The sequence below is a fragment of the Mytilus californianus genome, unplaced genomic scaffold (assembly GCF_021869535.1).
Source record: "Mytilus californianus isolate M0D057914Y unplaced genomic scaffold, xbMytCali1.0.p SCAF_4, whole genome shotgun sequence".
NCBI lineage: Eukaryota > Metazoa > Mollusca > Bivalvia > Mytilida > Mytilidae > Mytilus > Mytilus californianus.
The window spans coordinates 38,062,157-38,081,238 of NW_026262690.1; the positions used below are offsets into that span (position 1 = coordinate 38,062,157).

The 19,082-nt window shown below is 33.4% G+C and overlaps 3 protein-coding genes across 3 annotated transcripts; 2 read left to right on the top strand and 1 right to left on the bottom strand.

The window, feature by feature from the left end:
• Positions 1–1,024: 1,024 nt before the first annotated feature.
• Positions 1,025–10,963, top strand: LOC127698290 (1-deoxyxylulose-5-phosphate synthase YajO-like). The gene is made up of 8 exons (XM_052201685.1): positions 1,025–1,459; positions 2,833–2,978; positions 4,499–4,649; positions 5,859–6,032; positions 7,707–7,804; positions 8,291–8,457; positions 8,957–9,096; positions 10,597–10,963. The coding sequence occupies exons 1-8, from the start codon at positions 1,337–1,339 to the stop codon at positions 10,720–10,722; spliced, it is 1,125 nt and encodes a 374-aa protein (XP_052057645.1). The 5' UTR covers positions 1,025–1,336; the 3' UTR covers positions 10,723–10,963.
• Positions 10,964–12,755: 1,792 nt separating this feature from the next.
• LOC127698270 (uncharacterized) lies at positions 12,756–16,511 on the top strand. Its single transcript, XM_052201658.1, has 4 exons — positions 12,756–13,103; positions 13,541–13,726; positions 14,165–14,291; positions 14,807–16,511. Exons 1-4 carry the CDS (start codon positions 12,823–12,825, stop codon positions 16,001–16,003), a joined length of 1,791 nt encoding a protein of 596 aa, XP_052057618.1. The 5' UTR covers positions 12,756–12,822; the 3' UTR covers positions 16,004–16,511.
• On the bottom strand, positions 16,039–18,817 carry LOC127698275 (uncharacterized). Its single transcript, XM_052201667.1, has 3 exons — positions 18,508–18,817; positions 17,913–18,104; positions 16,039–17,539 (listed from the first exon to the last, which is right to left on the bottom strand). Exons 1-3 carry the CDS (start codon positions 18,704–18,706, stop codon positions 16,545–16,547), a joined length of 1,386 nt encoding a protein of 461 aa, XP_052057627.1. The 5' UTR covers positions 18,707–18,817; the 3' UTR covers positions 16,039–16,544.
• Between the last annotated feature and the right edge of the window lie 265 nt (positions 18,818–19,082).

The window sequence follows — 19,082 nt, forward strand, 5'->3', positions numbered from 1 at the left end:
AGCTTTTATATTCCCTGTCTCAATATTCTCTTTTGTTCCCCCTTCCCCTTCTTCTTTTGGTTTCACTGATATGCATTGGTGTTGAGGTTGTTGTAAATCCACTTGTAAAGTAAGCCGTGATTGCTGCTAAATATTGGCTTAGTCTGTTTCTGTGTTGACGATGGACTCATTAGTGGAGCTTTACTCCTTGTTGGGGTTTCTATTTTTTGTAAGGACTTGATCTTTTGGTCTTGATGACAGTTTGATAAGTTATATAAATGATTTAAAGTTTACATTTTTGCATATTGACTACAAATTTTATATCCATTATAATTACTTCATCTGGTAGAGTTGTTTTTATGACGGTTCAAGCTTAATTTAGACATGCCTTCAACTTCAAAATTTGAGTTTGGATGCGCAAATTAATATCTTTTTATTAAATTTAGTTGATCAGGTTTTGTTTATATTTTAATTCATTTTTCATTGAAATTTTTCAGCTCAGATTATAAATTGGCAATCTTGGTCATCTTTTTTAACTTTTTGATTCGAGCGTCACTGATGAGTCTTTTGTAGACGAAACGCGCGTCTGGCGTACAAAATTTAAATCCTTGTATATATGGTGAGTTTATTGTTTGTCTTTTTTTCCTCTGTAAGTATACTAACTACACGATCTATTGTATAATTGTTAACTTCTAAGTCATTTGGTCTCTGATGGAGAGTTGTCTCATTGGCAATCATACCAATTCTTTTTATTTTAATATAAGACAATGAGACAACAAACCAACGACAAAGATAACCGAACGACGTGTTGGGGGCAATATACAGTCTCAAACACTAGACAGAATAAGGAAGAACAGTCATTTGTTTAAAATTTCAAACTCAGCGTCAGGATACGTCTCAAACATTACTTCATGTTACTTTATAGTCACCAATATTTAAGACTGGTAAGAATCGAAACAACCTCTACAAGCCATATTTTTTTCAAACTTGTGTAGATTGTAATATAACCTCACATACTTTATTTTTTGTTACATAAAGTAATAAACGTTTTTAACCATATATCAGGAAATAAGGCAGTTGAAGATAAGAATTATTGTCCCTGATGCGAAATGGTTTGATATCGGCATGCTTGGTCCAACATAATATGATTCCTTGACGATAGAAGTAACATATCTATGTTATAGAGACATGTATAGAAATGAGGAAACGAAACCATAATGATAGCGAGATGACTACACATTTTATCTATTATTTCAAGTTTAAACGTCTGATAAGTTATAAATAGTTTGACCTATTTTGTTGTTCTATATAATAGACACACCCGTAATTGAACGCATATTCACATTTTCTGTTAGAGATGGAGTCCGAAAAAGAACAATGCAAGGTGGAATATACGCATCTGGGGAAATCTGGACTAAAAGTATCAAACATATGTCTTGGAGCAATGACTTTTGGCAAGTTGGAAGAAAGTCCTATGGCGGTATGTATAAATAAATTTGTTCAATGACAACAACATACTATGTCATAGCATGCTTTCTGATGCATGCTAAAAAGTACAATAACAAAAAAACTGAACTTCAAGAAAAATTCAAACCGTACGTAAAGTCCCTTATCAAAAGGCAAAATCAAAAGCTCAAACACATCAAACGAATGGAAAACAACTGTCATATTCCTGACTTGGTACAGGCATTTCCTTATGTAGAAAATGGTTGAATAAACCTAGTTTTATATCTAGTTAAACCTCTCACTAGTATGGCAGTCGCATAAAATTCCATTATATTGACAACAATGTGTGAACAAAACAAACAGACATAATAGGTAAAAATGTAAAAAATAGGGGTACAGCAGTCAACATTGTGTTATAATCTTAATCACTATAAAAACAAACAAATATGTCAACAAAGACAAAAAATTGGCATATAGACAAAGTACATAAGCAAAAATGAAAGACAAGAATACAAAAAATGACCATAACACAAGAACACAATTGCGGGATGTATAAGTACCGAGCCAAGCCAAAAGAATATTACCGAAATAACTAAACAGTAAAGTAAACCATTTTGATCAGACCAAAGATTTCAATCACGAAAGCAGATATAAACATAATTAACTTTAGTGACTCGTGCGTCTCAATTGTTTCTCATACAGCCACACCAAATAGCCACAGTTGCACAATATCAATATGAATCCTTAAGGATTAAAAAACCAAAAAACTTTGATTCTTATAGGCAAAATTCGGAAACGTTTCAGTAAACGAATGTTATAGATACTTAAAGATTTTAAAAAAATTTAGATTGATGGACGGATCTTTTTGACAGTATGGGTCGGGGAAAGCGCAAGTGCCATATTTTCATACCCAAATTTATTACCAAAATCAGTTATGCCAAATCTTTATTAATTGATATTTGGTTTAATCTACTAGTATTTGAACTATTAGTTGTTGTTTGCTTGATGTTCAGCAGCAAATATTTTACACCTTTCAAGACGATTCCAACTTTGAAAAATACTAAACACAGACACATGTATATAAAGCACAATTACTTTTTGTTTGGAATTTTGTAGTTGCTTTTTCGAGAATTTGCCAGGCTTATGAGCTTCTGTACTTTCTTGGTTTTCCTTTGAAGTTGATAAAACACATTCGAAAGCACGGAAGACTAATTGATTGGAGGAAACAAAAAGTTCTAAGATTAAGCAGTGTTCCACGATTTATAGTGAACAAATGCAAATAGACTTACTTTATGCAAGATTTTGCTGCATTTCATAGCGAATAATTCCCACAGAAAACGTCCATTTTGATCTCCAGCGTCGTTCAAAATACAATTGACGGCAAGCATGTATATTTGTATGTTTTAGATTTTTTCATGCCCAACTCAGGCAGACGAAGAAAAGGCCCATCGTATAATGGACCGTTTTGTGGAGCTTGGTGGTAACTTCATTGACACTGCAAATATTTACTGTAGGGGACAATCGGAACACATTGTAGGAACATGGCTTAAAAAGTAAAGAATGGCATACTTAGTATTTCGTTATGAAAACTATCATGTACAGATATTTTAGTTCTCTCTTTTAGAATAACATCAATTTACAAAAATATACCAATAAACTTACTCTCTGACAAACCAATATTGTCCTATATATTTAATTAAAAGGAACATAAATCACTGAATGGCAACAAGACTCGTAACAAAACTCTATGAAAATTGGCCATTAAGAAAATTTGGTAGTATCCTAAATATAGACAAGTTATAGCTTGACATATATTGTAGAATGTTGACTGCATGCTGACCTTTTGGTGTTTTTATGCACCCGCCGTAGGCAACGGGGGCATTAAGTGTTACCCTTGACCATCCGTCTGTCTTTCCGTCTGTCCGTCCTTCCGTCCGTCCCATTTTCGTTTCTGCACTCTAACATAAGTTTTCCTCATCCAAATTTTATGAAACTCGTACACAATGCTGAAAACATAAACTCGCAGACAGAGTTCGAATTTGGGCAGTGAGCCACTAACGGTTCTAGAGTTATGCCCCTTTATAACTTGGGAAATTGCAAATGTTTTCGTTTCCGCACTCTTACTTAAGTTTTCCTCATCCAAATTTATTGAAACTCATACACAATGCTAAGAACCATTACTCAAAGACATAGTTTGAATTTGGGCAGTGAGTCACTTACCGTTCTAGAGTTATGCCCCTTTATTACTTGGAAAATTGCATTTTGTTCGTTTCCGCACTCTAACTTACGTTTGTCTCATCAAAATTTTACGAAACTCATACACAATGCTAAGAACCACAACACGCAGACAGAGTTCGAATTTGGGTTGTGAGTCATTCACCTTTCTAGAGTTATGCCCCTTTTTATCTTGGAAAATTGAAAGGCTTAAGCGGGGGCATTTGTGTCCTCAGATACATTCCTCTTTTGTTTTTATGTTTTTGTGTCATAAGGTTGCTGTCGCATTCACGTATGCCCTACAACTACTCTAATTCCTTTAAATGATCATTAGCTTCGATTTAGACAAAAAATTACTGTATGATTTGTTTTGCTTCAAACATTTATAAAAGCGGAATATTGAAATAATATTTCGCAACTACCAGTCAGTTTGGTTCAGTTTTGTCAAAATAAGCTAAAAAAAAACATCGCTGATGTATTATAGGCTTGCAAGTCAATAATTCAACCTCATTTGAACCCATAACCATGCGACCTTTGATTTAACCTTTGCTGGAGACGGGTTGGACATGTGTTCAGCATGTTATACAGGGATTGAAAAACAAATCCCTCATCCAAAAAAGTGAAACTAGGGAGGTAGCAGCAGAAAAACCGATTCGACCCGCCAAAAAATCTATCTTATACAGGTAATGAGTGAATGATTGACATTTAATCTATAAGTTTTTATCTATGAAACGAGATCCAACAGAACTAAGCCGAGAGAGAGAGAGAGAGAGAGAGAGCGCGAGAGGTGTTAAAAAAATATGTAATCCAAATATGTCAAGAAAATTGATATTAAATTATATTGATCATTTTATTTCAGGAAGTCCAGAGACAACGTTGTAGTGGCGACGAAATGTCGTTTCCCTATGTCGACGGAACCAAACGACCAGGGACTTAGTAGACGACACATTATCAAATGTTGTGAAGACAGTCTTGAACGTTTGCAGACAAACTATATTGATCTTTATCAGGTATTAGACATAGATTGGTATATTATTCACGTAACACATATAAAATATATCTTAACTTAGAATTTTAACTTGCGTTTGACATATGATTTTTTTTTTCTTTCATTTTCTTCTTATCCTTTATTGGTAACTTAGTGGTAGCGGTTGAATGGCAACATTTTTAACTTTTCCATATCAAACATTATTGCATCTTGTCAAAGACGGACCTATTTCAGGGTGACCAAGACTTAGTGAACCTGACAATACAACAAGGAAAAGACAAATATGAAACAGTCATTTTTCTTCTTCAAGTTACAAACTTGACCTAATGCGGTTATTGGATGTTCTATGTTGAATGGTTAAGAATAGACATTGAATTTAAGGAATCTGAGGTCAACAATTTCTGTGGATTTGTTGATTTTGTCATGATAGAAAAAAACAGATTTGTAAACATTGTAGACAGCCTCACCAAAAACACAATCTAAGCCTAACTTAACTGAATCTAAAAATATACCCGTAATTGAACTAAAGTCTAGTATCGTACGTCTGTTTACATTCGATAGGTGTTTAAGTCAGATAAGCTTTTTTGAAGGCTTATTCATGATAGTGTTTATTTTGACTGAATCCGTTACATGTTTCGTTCGTTACACGTCTAAAGGTTAGATTAATCATTTTGACACATTGAATTAATGTCTCAGACGAATTAGACTAGTTTTTGGCAAAGCGAATATTTTGATATTAGAATATTGTTGTTTTAAATTGTTCAATGGACCTTTATATCTTAAGTGTACAATATATGTATCAATATAAAACATTGTGTGTATTTTTGTAGATTGTTTGAACGGTATGATTTATCTAGTGTAGTTTGCATGTAGTTAGTAAGCAGTTCCACTTAGGCTGCATTCAGGGTGGATTAAGGGCAAGTGCGCGCGTCTCCTAAATTAACCAAAAATATATTGCAACATTATTATCGAATTATTCTGCTCCTCTATTGGTCAGTGTCCTCTCAAAGTAATGTAGTGATCGACTATAAGTGGAATATAACGACTAGATTAGTCATACATGAAAATTTAAAAAAAAATAGTTCAACCATTTTGGTCAAAAATTTCGTAGCCTCCCTTCCCCAAACCCCTATACAAGACATATGTCGGATATGCATTTCTTTATTTTTTATGTTGTATTTGAAGTTCATATATAATTGCTCATTTCAATCTCTATTAATTTAATGAGTAGACACATATGTGGGACGATGCTACACCAATTGAAGAAACGCTCAGGACTCTTGATGATCTGGTCAGGTGTGGAAAGATTAGATATCTTGGGGTTTCAAATTTACTGGGATGGCAAACACAGAAAGTTGTTGATTATACCAAGTTTATGGGATTGACAGGTTTTATTAGCATGCAGGTATGTACTTGGCAAATATCAATTATCTTATCTAACATAGCAAAACAGTTTGTTTAAAAAGTAATATAACCTACAAGTCGCAAAGATACGGAGTCGATTGTACAAAACATGCGGTCACATTTTATGTAAACCTTGAAAAATATGTAAATGTTTATGAGTATGTACTGGAGAAATTTAAAACACAAAAATATCCCCCGCTCTTCATGTTGTGTTTGAGGAAGAAAATTTAAAATGGTATTGTACTCAACAAACAATAATTGAAATTTGCATACGATATACATGTTTTCAATTTAGGTCGCCAAATGTACGCATATTTCCAAAATTCATAACCATGCAAAATGTAAACTGGTTCTTTACAAAATTTTACCAAAATTCTTTCATTTTAGACAGAAATAAACATGAAAAAAAAAATACATGGCGAGTGTCTCAAAAAATTTCAAATCGAAACGACAGTATACATTGACTATGACTAATAATCTTACCAAGATGTACATTTGTGTGTTATGCACAGATGGGCGGACATACTAAGTGCCCCTCCTTGCACGTGCGGCTCGGGACGAATTCATTTAATTTTTCAATAAATATTAACTAATTTCTTGGGTGTGTTCATACTTTTCCGATCCAATATCTCATTGCAACTTTTTAAATAGACAAGGGAACCAGGACATTTAAAAGGTGTGTACGACTTTTTAAGACTCTTTGTATTTCTAAAAAAAACCACCTACTAGTACTTATTGTTACTATTGCGTGTTTGTGGATTTGCATGCAAAGATTTTACGTTAGTGCACTTTTTCTGGTACCATTATGGTCCTCTTGATAATACAAAATATCACAAAATATGGCATCCACTGATACTGAATTAAATATAGTTTGGTCAATATGAAATTACTATTGGCCAAAATCACAGTTTTAACAACGGATAGTACTACAAAGTAAAGTTTGGTCAAATTGAGATCAGTATCATACCGTGATTTTTTTCTCCTACTGCTGTTGAACTGTCAATTCCCGAGGCATTATCTGTCAAGTACCACGTGCTTTAGTGTTGTCATGTATATTAATATATTTTGTTACTGTACGAAAAGTAAGGTTGCAACTCCCTTTTGCAAAAATGACACGATATGGTTTTTGTTGTTCTGCTTAGGTCTTTTTGCTTTGAAGGCTCCCAGATGCCTAACGTTTTTGATTCATCTATTTTTTCTTTCAAGAACATGCCTGATGAAGCGTACCTAAGCCGGTTGCATGGTATATTTTTATCACTTACATTCTGAATTTTTTGTTTTCAAGAAATTTACAATCAAACAATTTATTAAAAAAATCCCATACCACACGCAATCGGTATGTGCATTAACCTCCTGTCTACAGGAGATGGGTAGATGTGTGCCTCAATTTAGTCGAGAGAAATTAAACTGAGAAATTTTAGAATTGTGATGGGAATGTATAGCTGCCAAATTGCCATGCCATGAGGAATAAGAAAGATTATTTAGATGAGGTTAATCGCCCCAAAGGAAAACGTATAAAAGGCATGTTTGAGTTTTCGTCTTTCTCTCTAAATTTATTTTGTCTACAGGAATAGTATGAACTTTATATTAAAATTTTGTAACGTGTCTTACTATTATCAGAGACATATATACACATATGTGTGTATATATGTCTCTGCTATTATGTACTTTTCAGCAACAATACAATTTGTTAGTTCGACATCCGGAATTGGAAGAATTCCAGGTCTGTAAGACTGAAGGACTTGGTGTTTTACCATGGAGCCCTTTAAGAAGGTACGTATATATTGAATTGATGAAATCATGAGTGTGCGTAAATTATAAAAAGTGTATATTTAAATGTTTGGGCAGAAAATTTATAGACTGCTCGAATCCGCATACTGTATCAATCGCGCAAGTTCAAACTAAAAGTCTTGTTGTAGTCCATACATTTTCAATTGATGCCTAATTCAACTAATGTCACAAAGAAACTTATGCTTTGAATGTGTTTATCTGTAAATTGGAACCAAAGACAAAATATTGTCGCAAATGAATTTTTAAAAATAAATACAAATCGTCAATTAAAACAATTTGTGTCATGATGTAATACGTCATGTCAGTGTCACAGCATTGAACTCAACGGAGCGTATACGAATTAATGGAAGTCACTGGCAAGATATTTTTTTTACCTAGAAGAAAATGAAGAAATGAACATACAAACGTTCCCACCTCAAACATGGTATATACACATTATTATCTGTTATTTTTTTTTTTATCTTAAAGTGGTATGCTCACTGGAAAATACAAACGAGATGAAAAGATGGATCCAAAGAGTGGTCGTTTAGCGTATGATTTCGAAAAGAATTCCCAGGCTTCATATTGGACGAAATACGCTAAGGACACTTACTGGGATATCATGGCAGTTGTAGAAAAAGTAGCAAAGACAAACGGTAAAAACATTTACCTTATCTTAACTTTAATTCCATTTATAATTAGTTTTATTCCTTTATGACGATGATAGATTGTTTGTTTATTAGTGTTATATATCTGGCTTTCAGAACTCTTTTGTTTCGAGCTTAATTTTAAGGTTAACTTTTCAACTGCATAATTTGATATATGACAAAAATGGAAATAAATAAAATGTTCATGTTCTAAAAATATAGGAAAAAGTACAGAATGAGTAAAACCCATACCGCATACCATATGTCAGGTACTATCAAACATACCATATTTTTCCAGTGTCAGTACAAACATTTTCGCAATCATCCCGATTTACCCACTTTGCTTAACCTACATAGTTGATTTGTTAATTATTAAGATGAATGACATCTTTGCCACTACACGATAAGCATACAATTGCAGCTGAAAATGGCAAAATTTGCACTTCCACACAAAATACTGAATAAAGAATAAAACATAACATTATTTTTTTGTATTTTCTTATTTCAGGTAAAACAGCGGCACAGGTAGCGTTGAGGTGGCTGTTACAGAAAGACGTCGTGTCATCTATAATAATCGGGGCAACATCAATTAAACAGTTAGAGGAAAATATGTCTGTAGGAACTGGCTGGTGCATTTCTAAAGAGGACGTAGGTTTCATTTATTTTTTGCAAAATCGGTTCCATAGGTTCAAAATAAAAATAAATAAATACGGAATTTTGTGTTTCGGTTAAACACCAGAAAAGTAGACAAGAGTGATCAAGAGTCTTACCCAGCCACACAGCTGTACACAAAACGTAAATTATATAGTGGTCTGTACATGCTAGTTCTTCAAAGCATATACTGGTCTGTACATGTTAGTTCGTCTAAGCATATACTGGTCTGCACATGCTAGTTCGTCTAAGCATATACTGGTCTGTACATGCTAAATCTTGAAAGCATATACTGGTCTGTACATGTTAGTTCTTCAAAGCATATACTGGTCTGTACATGCTAGTTCTTCAAAGCATATACTGGTCTGTACATGTTAGTTCTTCAAAGCATATACTGGTCTGTACATATTAGTTTGTCTAAGCATATACTGGTCTGTACATGCTAGTTCTTCGAAGCATATACTGGTCTGTACATGCTAGTTCTTCAAATATACTGGTCTGTACATGCTAGTTCTTCAAAGCATATACTGGTCTGTACATGTTAGTTCTTCAAAGCATATACTGGTCTGTACATGTTAGTTTGTCTAAGCATATACTGGTCTGTACATGCTAGTTCTTCGAAGCATATACTGGTCTGTACATGCTAGTTCTTCAAAGCATATACTGGTCTGTACATGTTAGTTCTTCAAAGCATATACTGGTCTGTACATGCTAGTTCTTCAAAGCATATACTGGTCTGTACATGCTAGTTCTTCAAAGCATATACTGGTCTGTACATGTTAGTTCTTCAAAGCATATACTGGTCTGTGCATGCTAGTTCTTCAAAGCATATACTGGTCTGTGCATGCTAGTTCTTCAAAGCATATACTGGTCTGTACATGCTAGTTCTTCAAAGCATATACTGGTCTGTACATGTTAGTTCTTCAAAGCATATACTGGTCTGTACATGCTAGTTCTTCAAAGCATATACTGGTCTGTGCATGCTAGTTCTTCAAAGCATATACTGGTCTGTACATGCTAGTTTTTAATTAAACTAGTTGTCTCCGTGTTAGAAACATATGATGCTGAGTTGTAATGCTTTAAGTTGTTAGATAACATTTGAAAGATTTGACAGTATAAACATGTCATGTACGTTCATCCATACTAACACAAGGTTAAAGATAATTAGGTTAACAAAAAATGATTTTGTGAAAATTGTTAATTCTATATCCTTCATTCATGCACTAATATTGTGCAAACTAACAATATTAAGCTTGAAAATATTAGAGATTGTGGAGGGATAAACACGGTGCCGTACAGGCGAAATTTAACAAAAAAATAACTGTGATGTTGTGAAGTTCGGATACTGTATGACTCGTCTTCAAATTGTTGATGTAGATGGTGTTATCTAAAATGTGAATTTGAATCATATAATATCAATTAATAATGAAATCGTGAGGTTTTTTTCCAAAAAAATGTTAATTCAAGGCGCATGAAAATTATTTTCTATGTTTTCAGATGGAGACATTAGATGAAGCTTCAAAACCAGAAAGTGCCAGTAGTTACCCGTATGAAATGTCGAGGTTTGGAAATACATCACGTGTCAACAGATATAATCCAAAACCAATCGTTGCAAATATCTAATAAAACTGGGATGTTGCTTTTATGAGAAGCGTTGAGGTTTATGTGATCGTAGTTTCTAGTTGTGTGCTGATTTACATGTGTGCATCCGCGACTAACCGCATGTTTGTGAGCTGCTGGAAAGACGAGAAATGATAGAATAGGATTTATGTTATAATTAATAATTTACATGGTTTCTTTTTTTAAATAGAATGTGTATACTTTAACAATTGTACATTTTTATAAAATAATGTTGTTTTCCCTACAGATGTCGAACTATTTCCTAAAACCCACACCCTTCCTGTACAACGCTATACAAAATGGTTAAAAAGTACAAATAAAACAAACATCGTTTCTCTCCGATCGGAAATCACATCAAAGTCTGGTCATTTGACAAATTGTGTTTTATCCCTTGATGACTAGTCTGGTTTAGAAAAAAAAAGAGATGCGTAAAATGTTCTTTTTACCTATATATCATGATAATTATATTTTATTTCTAAGATACCAGGATTGAAATTTTGTACTCCAGACGTGCGTTTTGTTTAGTTTAAACATATTTTATTTACTCAAAGTAAAATGGATTGGACACAAGTAAACCATGCTTATGAAATCCGCTCCGAATTACAATATATTACAATGCAATATTAATATGAGCATGCAATATTCAAAATATACAATACTTTACAAGTATAGGACTGAAAAAAATAATCAGTTCAATAGTTTGAGAGAAATCTAGTTTAATGTAAGTTGACATCTACAGCGATTTCAGCAAAATTTCTTTGAAAACTCCAAATCACGCCACATCATGATAGAATATAATGTGGACCAATAGATAATCAAATATTCATCTCATCTGCATACAAACAGTTGAATATGATGCAAAAGATGACTTTAAAATGATAGATATCACTAATGGACCTCTTTGTCTTCATTATAAGGTCCCTTTTGGTCCATTTATACCTCTCATTTCCTCAAAATTTCAACTTTTTATGCCAATAGCTCAACATTTTTGGGTAACTATCACACATTTATGCAAGAATGTGATAATAAATGAGGAAATGAAGTGTTCAAGCTGAATCAACTATCCATATAAAAGTTTACTGACTTAATGGAGGTTTCAATAAGTCCTTACGTAAAACTTAAGTTTACACTGGGCTTCAGAGAGGGACATAAAATTCTTTCCTTTTAGTGAATAATTTGTTGTTACTGCTTCAAAAATAATTTCATTTACTTATAACTGTATATTTCTTAAAGTATTATTTGGAAATAGTTTTCTTTTATAGCAAAATATAGGAAATAAGGAGAAAAAGTAAGAACAAGCTCCCCAAAACACTGAGTATGGCTTACTCTGCTTACTTATATTCATGGTAGAGCCCTATTTCAAGACAATTTTATCTAAAAATGAGTTTATGAGACTCAGTCCACTCAGAATATTTCATTTTTGAAATATTTTACTGAAATAGCATGAAATTTTAACTAATGAGAGTACAAAACAGGTCAAAGGTGCATCTGCAGCTTCCCTAAATAGGATTACTACCACCATTGTTTTTCCCTATTAGTCTTTGTTAAATTGGCACTTTTCAAAAAATTGTGATGAATTTTTCTTTCTTTCAAATAAAGAAATACTTGGCATGAGTAAAGTTGTATTCTGTCCAATACTACAGAAAAATTTTCACATAACATTTCATTGCATATAAGATAACAACTATCACTGGAAGTTAATCAATCAAATGTTCACCCTTTTTTCCCGTTTACAAGCTTTAGTAACCATGAAACCTCAAGTTTCCGAAATATTTTATAGAATCACCAAATAAAAAAAGAATGGTGCTTTGAAACACCCAAGATAGATGTTTATGACTTACTGCATTGAAATGTAGGATTAATTTCCTACAACTGTCAAATTCAAGGGAATATTTTTTTTCGACCCTTTTTCGTATGAAACCGGATGTGACGTACTATGCTTTGGTGGTACACCTGTATATAAAGAACAGTCGAAAATGAAATGGTTTACAGTTTCAATGATGCACCCACAAAGACAAGATTGGTCAGCAATAGGAATGTCCGCGAAAAGCGGAAGTGACGTAGGTCCAGAAAATTGGTTGGCAAGAACCACTTATCGTAAAAATGGCTGACCGCACTGTCGATAAAGTTTCCAAAAATGTTATTTCCTCGTCGTATTACGATACACTGTCAATAGAAGCTAAAGAAAGGTACCAAACAAAGTTGAATTATGCCTCCGACACAAAAAAACTTCCAGATCCATATAGTTTAAGCGATAAATGGAGCACAAACCCAAGTAACTGGCCAGACCTCACCTTTGGGGATATCTACACCTATCTAATTGACACGCCGTCTATATTCACCAGAGATTCCATGAAAGCCTACAAATCTTTAGAAGCATACAAGTAAGTTATTTTACTATTCATTCATTTAAAAATTTCCGTTAAAATATGCGTATTTTGTTTGTTTATCTAAAAAAATCGATTTGGACAGGTATGGCGTCACCCTGTTACCTAATATGGAAATGTGTATTTGTTTACCTTGTGCGAAAATCACGTGACTTCTAGCCATATATGGTAATGGAATGTGTTTACCTGTGCAGATGTCACAATTATGAATGAAAGTTATTAATAGATATAGTAGATTGTTTTGGTTAAAAAAAATTATCTTTAAAATGTGTGGACTGATGATACAATTAAAAATTAATTTAATGAAATTGCTAATCATGAAGTTTCAGTTAATAACTATGATAAAAAAAAAATATTATAAAATTTTATATTCTATTTTTTTAATGTCATGAATGTTTCTTTTTAATAGTAAGATTTATATTTTATCTTTGCAGTTATGTTATAAGTGAACATGTCCAAGTTGTTTTGTCTCATCCCATCTCAGATGACTGCCCGTTCATGGCCCTAAAGACTAAGGTGACACCATCCCAAAGAGCAAGAGACAAACCACATCAGCCATGGGTGTACCTTGACAAGATGACTGGTACAGTGTACTGTGCTCATTGTACCTGTATGGCAGGGTAATTATTTAATCATATTTTAATATTGTAAAAAAATGTTGAAATAAAATTTATTAACATGAATATCAATGCAATGGTGTTAAAGGCAAAAATAGGAAGATATTGTATGAGTGCCAATGAGCCAACTGTCTGCTTAAGTTTCTAAAAAGCAGTTTATTACAAATCACTTTATACACAGCACATGAGTAAGGTTGATAAGTCCATTGCAAAATTTAAATGTCTATTATACTTTTAGAATGTTCAGACCTACAGTAAACAGCATCCATAAGTATTATTTAGGTCTGGTTGCTAATTTTTTGTTTAAGTGGTATACTAAAAGCTATATAATACAATTGTAATCATGGTATCCATTGCAATATTTCATTCATGTCGATGTATATCTTTATAAAAAAGACATTAATGAACAATCTTTTAAATGTGTTTCTTTTATTAATTCAGGTTAGGAGAAGTATGCAGCCATGTTGCAGCACTGTTGTTTAAAGTGGAAATAGGTGTCAAGATGGGACTAAACCAGACAAGTTCAACAAGCAAGGCTTGCAAGTGGAACAGTACCTTTAGGAAAGAGGTAAGGACTTATCTATTCAAATGAAAATATCGTCCAGTGTAAGCCAAAAAGAGTGTAATTTTTGAATGATTTCATAAGCTTTCCAATTTAATATATATACAAAACCTTATGTAGATATAGGAAGATGTGGTATGAGTGCCAATGAGACAACTTATGTGCATGTTTTCAAAAGAGCTATTGATAAAAGAAAAAAATTTGGTATACACTAATGAGACAGCAACTGGACAATACACACCACTGAACAACTTCTAATTATAAGATGCATGAAAATTAATATGAGTCATGATTAATATAATAAGATGAATGTAAATACACAAGTACAAGTGTGCTGTTTGATCAAAAGGTTCATACTTTAGTATGGATATATTTTATTTTATACAATGAAGCTGTGGTTAAAAGGAAAAATGAATGTGTATTTTTTGTGTATTAATTGTTGCTTTAGTATATAAACTGTCTAATTTAAATGAATAACAGAATTAAAGAAATGTTCTTATTGATTACTGTTTTGATTTTAGGTAACACCAACTACTATTACCGACATATTTGAGCACATTAAAGGTCGTCGTGTGAAAGATGTATGTTCCGTACAAGCAACTGGATCAGCACCAATGCCACCACCAGAAGTCATTGATGATTTGTATTCCTTGATACCTAATGCTGCTTTCTTCACCTCCGTCACAGCACCCTCTCAAATTCAAGAGCCTCAACCTGTTACCAAGACAGACAAATTTCCAAAGCTTCTTACAACATTCCAAGATACTGACACTGACCCTAATGATCTAGACCTCAAATGTAAATCTTTATTCGAGACATACAGTTGTTCATCTTACCAGTCAGCAAATCTTGAAGTAGCCACAAGAAATCAGTCAGTAAGCCCATTATGGTTTCAGCACAGAATGGGCCGTGTGACAGCTTCTAAAGCACATGATGTTTTGACACGACAAGCAACAACACCATCAGCAAATCTTGTAAAGCGCATTGTTGGATACAGTTCTTACGACTTATCAAAAAAGGTGGCAGTTAAGTGGGGCATTGACCACGAAGAAGAATGTCGGCAAAGTTATGCAAGACACCAGACACAACAGCACTTAGACTTTACTTGTTCACAAAGTGGCTTTCATGTTAGCAGCGAAAATCCCTTCCTTGGAGCAAGTCCAGATGGAATAACAAATTGCCAGTGTTGTGGCCGTGGCATTGTTGAGATTAAATGTCCATATAAACATAAAGACAATACAATTGAACATGCTGCAGCAACTGACTCTACTTTCTGTCTTGACAAAAATTTGCACTTAAAAACTAGCCACAGATATTTTACACAGATACAGTTCCAGATGTATATTTTGAAAGTAACTTACTGTGACTTTGTTGTTTATACAAAATGTAAGCCATTACCTAGTTTAGTTATCATACGCGTTCCAATAGACATTAACTTCTGCAATTCAATGATAGTGAAATGTAACAGGTTTATCCAAGACTATGTTGTGAAAGAACTAATTACCAGAGACCTTGAAAACCAACCCGCCACAACTTCAACTACAAAAGATGACAACAATAACGAGACAGAAACATGGTGCCTTTGTTCTGAACCAGAGTATGGACGTATGATCAAATGTGAGAACTTAGATTGTCCATATCAATGGTTTCACTACAAGTGCGTAAACATCAGACGTAAGCCAAGAGGAAAGTGGTACTGCTTGAACTGTGAAAAATAGACCCTTTGACAATGACAATAAGATTAACATTATAATGAGGCTTAATTAGACATTCTTTATTTCTATATCATGTATATGAAAATGTAATCTGCATATGATTATGTACACAAAGTAATACAATGCATGCATGCATGGTAGGAATAAATTACAATAATCAAATATTTTGTCTGTTTACCTATTAATGCAGTAAAAATTCTATTACTTGAGTACAAAAGGTAACTTTCACCAGAGAAAAAATCATTTGATACTGCTATCTTTGTGTTCACTTTATTTAACCAAAGAAATTACCACTTTATATTGACATATTTTCAGTGTCTTTCTGTTTGAAATCTATCTTTATATTATTTCAATACACTGCTGCTGATTTTGTAAATAGAATTATTTGTACAAAACAATACAATCACCATGTAAAAAATACTTGGAAGTTCATCATTTGATACAAAGACTATATATATAGTTACATTGTTGTACTTGTACATGTACATATGCATTAAAACATTATGTTAAACTGTCTTTCATCTTTCTCTGTCAATATTTACTTTTAAGATAAAAGTTTAGGATGCAAATTACAAATAGCTGAACATAAAGTCACAATACTGTCAGAATGTGGTACTAAATAAATCCCCATTTGGCTGCTGAGAATTTGAAAGTTCTTCAACTGCTCGATTGCTCTTTCTACATGGATACGCACATGAGCAATTTTTCGAGTCTGTTCTACTTCACGAGCACTAAGTTGCGACTTTCCTCTGGTAAATGCTGGTATAATCAATGAGGCATTACGACTTGCAAGCTCCTCTGCAATTAAAAAACCCCGGTCTGCTAATACCTGGTCACCATGTTCTAGCTTGTCTAAGTAACCACTTCTTTGCGTTATAACTTTGTCAGAAGTACGCCCACCAAAAGCTTTAGACACAAATGAAATTGCACCGGTAGGAGTTATCGAAACTAAAAACTTGATGGTGTTGTTGTGTTTGTAGTTCGACCATGTTTGTGCTCTAGCAGTTAAGTGATTTGGTCTTTGTATAAACACTTCAAAGCAATCTATAATACTAACACACCTAGGGTATGACTGTTTGAACACTACTGGCATATTCTTGATAATGTTGTCTTTATCTGGCCATTGCACTAGGAAAGCAAGTTTCTGAGCTATTTTAGGTATACCTTGGTTAAATAAGTCTGAAATAGTTGTGCTAGACACCCTGAAGCGATAGGCAATGTCCTGATGCTGGATATTCAGTCTGAGTTTCATCAAAATACACAATAGAACACTTGGTGGTGACATAACTTTACAAGTTGGAAGTATAGTTGAACAGAATGTTACTAACCACAAAAAAAGTGCCCTAGTAGGAACACCAGTATAGAACTGTGTTTTACGGTTGGTCGCGATAGCTTGGTCTCCAAAGGACAGTTTGTTGATTTCTTCTTTAAGCTGAGCATTTTCTGTTTGTAGTCTGCCTAATTCTGTATACAAGTGTTCATTTTCAATGCGAAGTGAAGCTATTGTCTTGATGCATTGGTCGTGCAAACCTGTAGTTGCTGAAATTTAATGGTTAACATATAAGTGAAATAAGAAGACAGAACTTTGTAGGAAATTAAAAAAATAACAACAAAAAAACTGCATAACAGAGAGCCATAGATATAAATAATAGCAAAAAAAATCCTATGATTATTTTCGAATTGAAATTTTATCATTTATATGGTGACTTAAAAACCTTTTGAAAACAAATAAATGTATTATGCTGCATTTCAATGAAAAGTAATTAAGGATATCAATAAAAGTGGCTAAATTTAAATTTCATACACAATTTAGAACTATAATATAAGAAAGCAATTACATTAAATTGAATAAAATCATGTTTTGACATTTAATGTTTTATGTAAATATAATATATTTAAGTAAAATTTATACCTTTCTCTGGTGGTGGAACATTTTCAGAAAGGTCTAGAAGAACACTGGCCACCTCTTGCCTTCCCTTTTCAGCATCACGCTTCTGAAGACGGTCATGTCTGGCAGCACGCAGAGTTGCATCTGTTCTTTCATCGTAACCCATGTTGATGGAAGGAACATAGTCAGGATTGCTTTTATCGTTGCTTTTCTGTCCTAAAAAATAAAACACAGTTGTAAAAATTTATATAAATAAGTACATTTTGACACATAATTTCCACCTAATGCATTGCCATTGGCTCAATGCCTGTTTACAACATACATGTATCCTAATATTCTTTCAAAACACTTACGAAATATTTAAATAAATACATGCAAGGTATTATTCAATACAAATCTGTTACAAAAATATGATAGTAAGTTCAGGTCACCTCACTTGTCTGTGCCTAAGAGATCCCTTCCTTGTCACATTGGTGTGCTTACATAGGTTCTTTACAATTTGGTTATAAATAATAAGAAATGTTACCTCAAAATATAAATGAAAAAAATAATGCACTTTTTTTTGTAGCCTCACTTTCCCAAAACATTGACACACTTTATAAATGAAAAAAAAACCTACCTGATATGAAATGAAGATGGCACACACGATCATGGTCAGACGGCTCCCATGCTTTTCCGTCATGATCTCTACGCTTTATAGCAGAAATCCAAAGCTTTCTACGAGTGTCAGGCTTTTTGGGGACACGGAAAAAACTGTTAGGGTTGTCTTTATCAAATCTAGTTGTACAATTAACTACACAACACGAAACAACCATCATTAATCAATGTAATCGTGAAATGACATGTGACACCTTGTCGCATATGTAAACATCCGTTATATTGCCAACCAGTCGGAAAATCACGTGACTTGGTGACGTCACGGCGAAAATTCCTATTATATTGACTCTGAACAAGTCGGTCCGAGTACACAGTTATCGTCCTTTGATTTTCGTTGTCCACAAATGTAGTCCCTAGTGTGGACAGTGTGTTACTTGCCATTTTTTTTTATACCCCTTCCAAATTTATTTCTCCATGTTTTATGACTCAAATAGCAAGTAAGGGGGTGAAATGACACTGTAAAAAAATTTGGGTCATGAATTTTAAAGTAAAGTAGTGATTTGGTCCAGCTGAAAAATGTTAAAAATTAGCACTTCG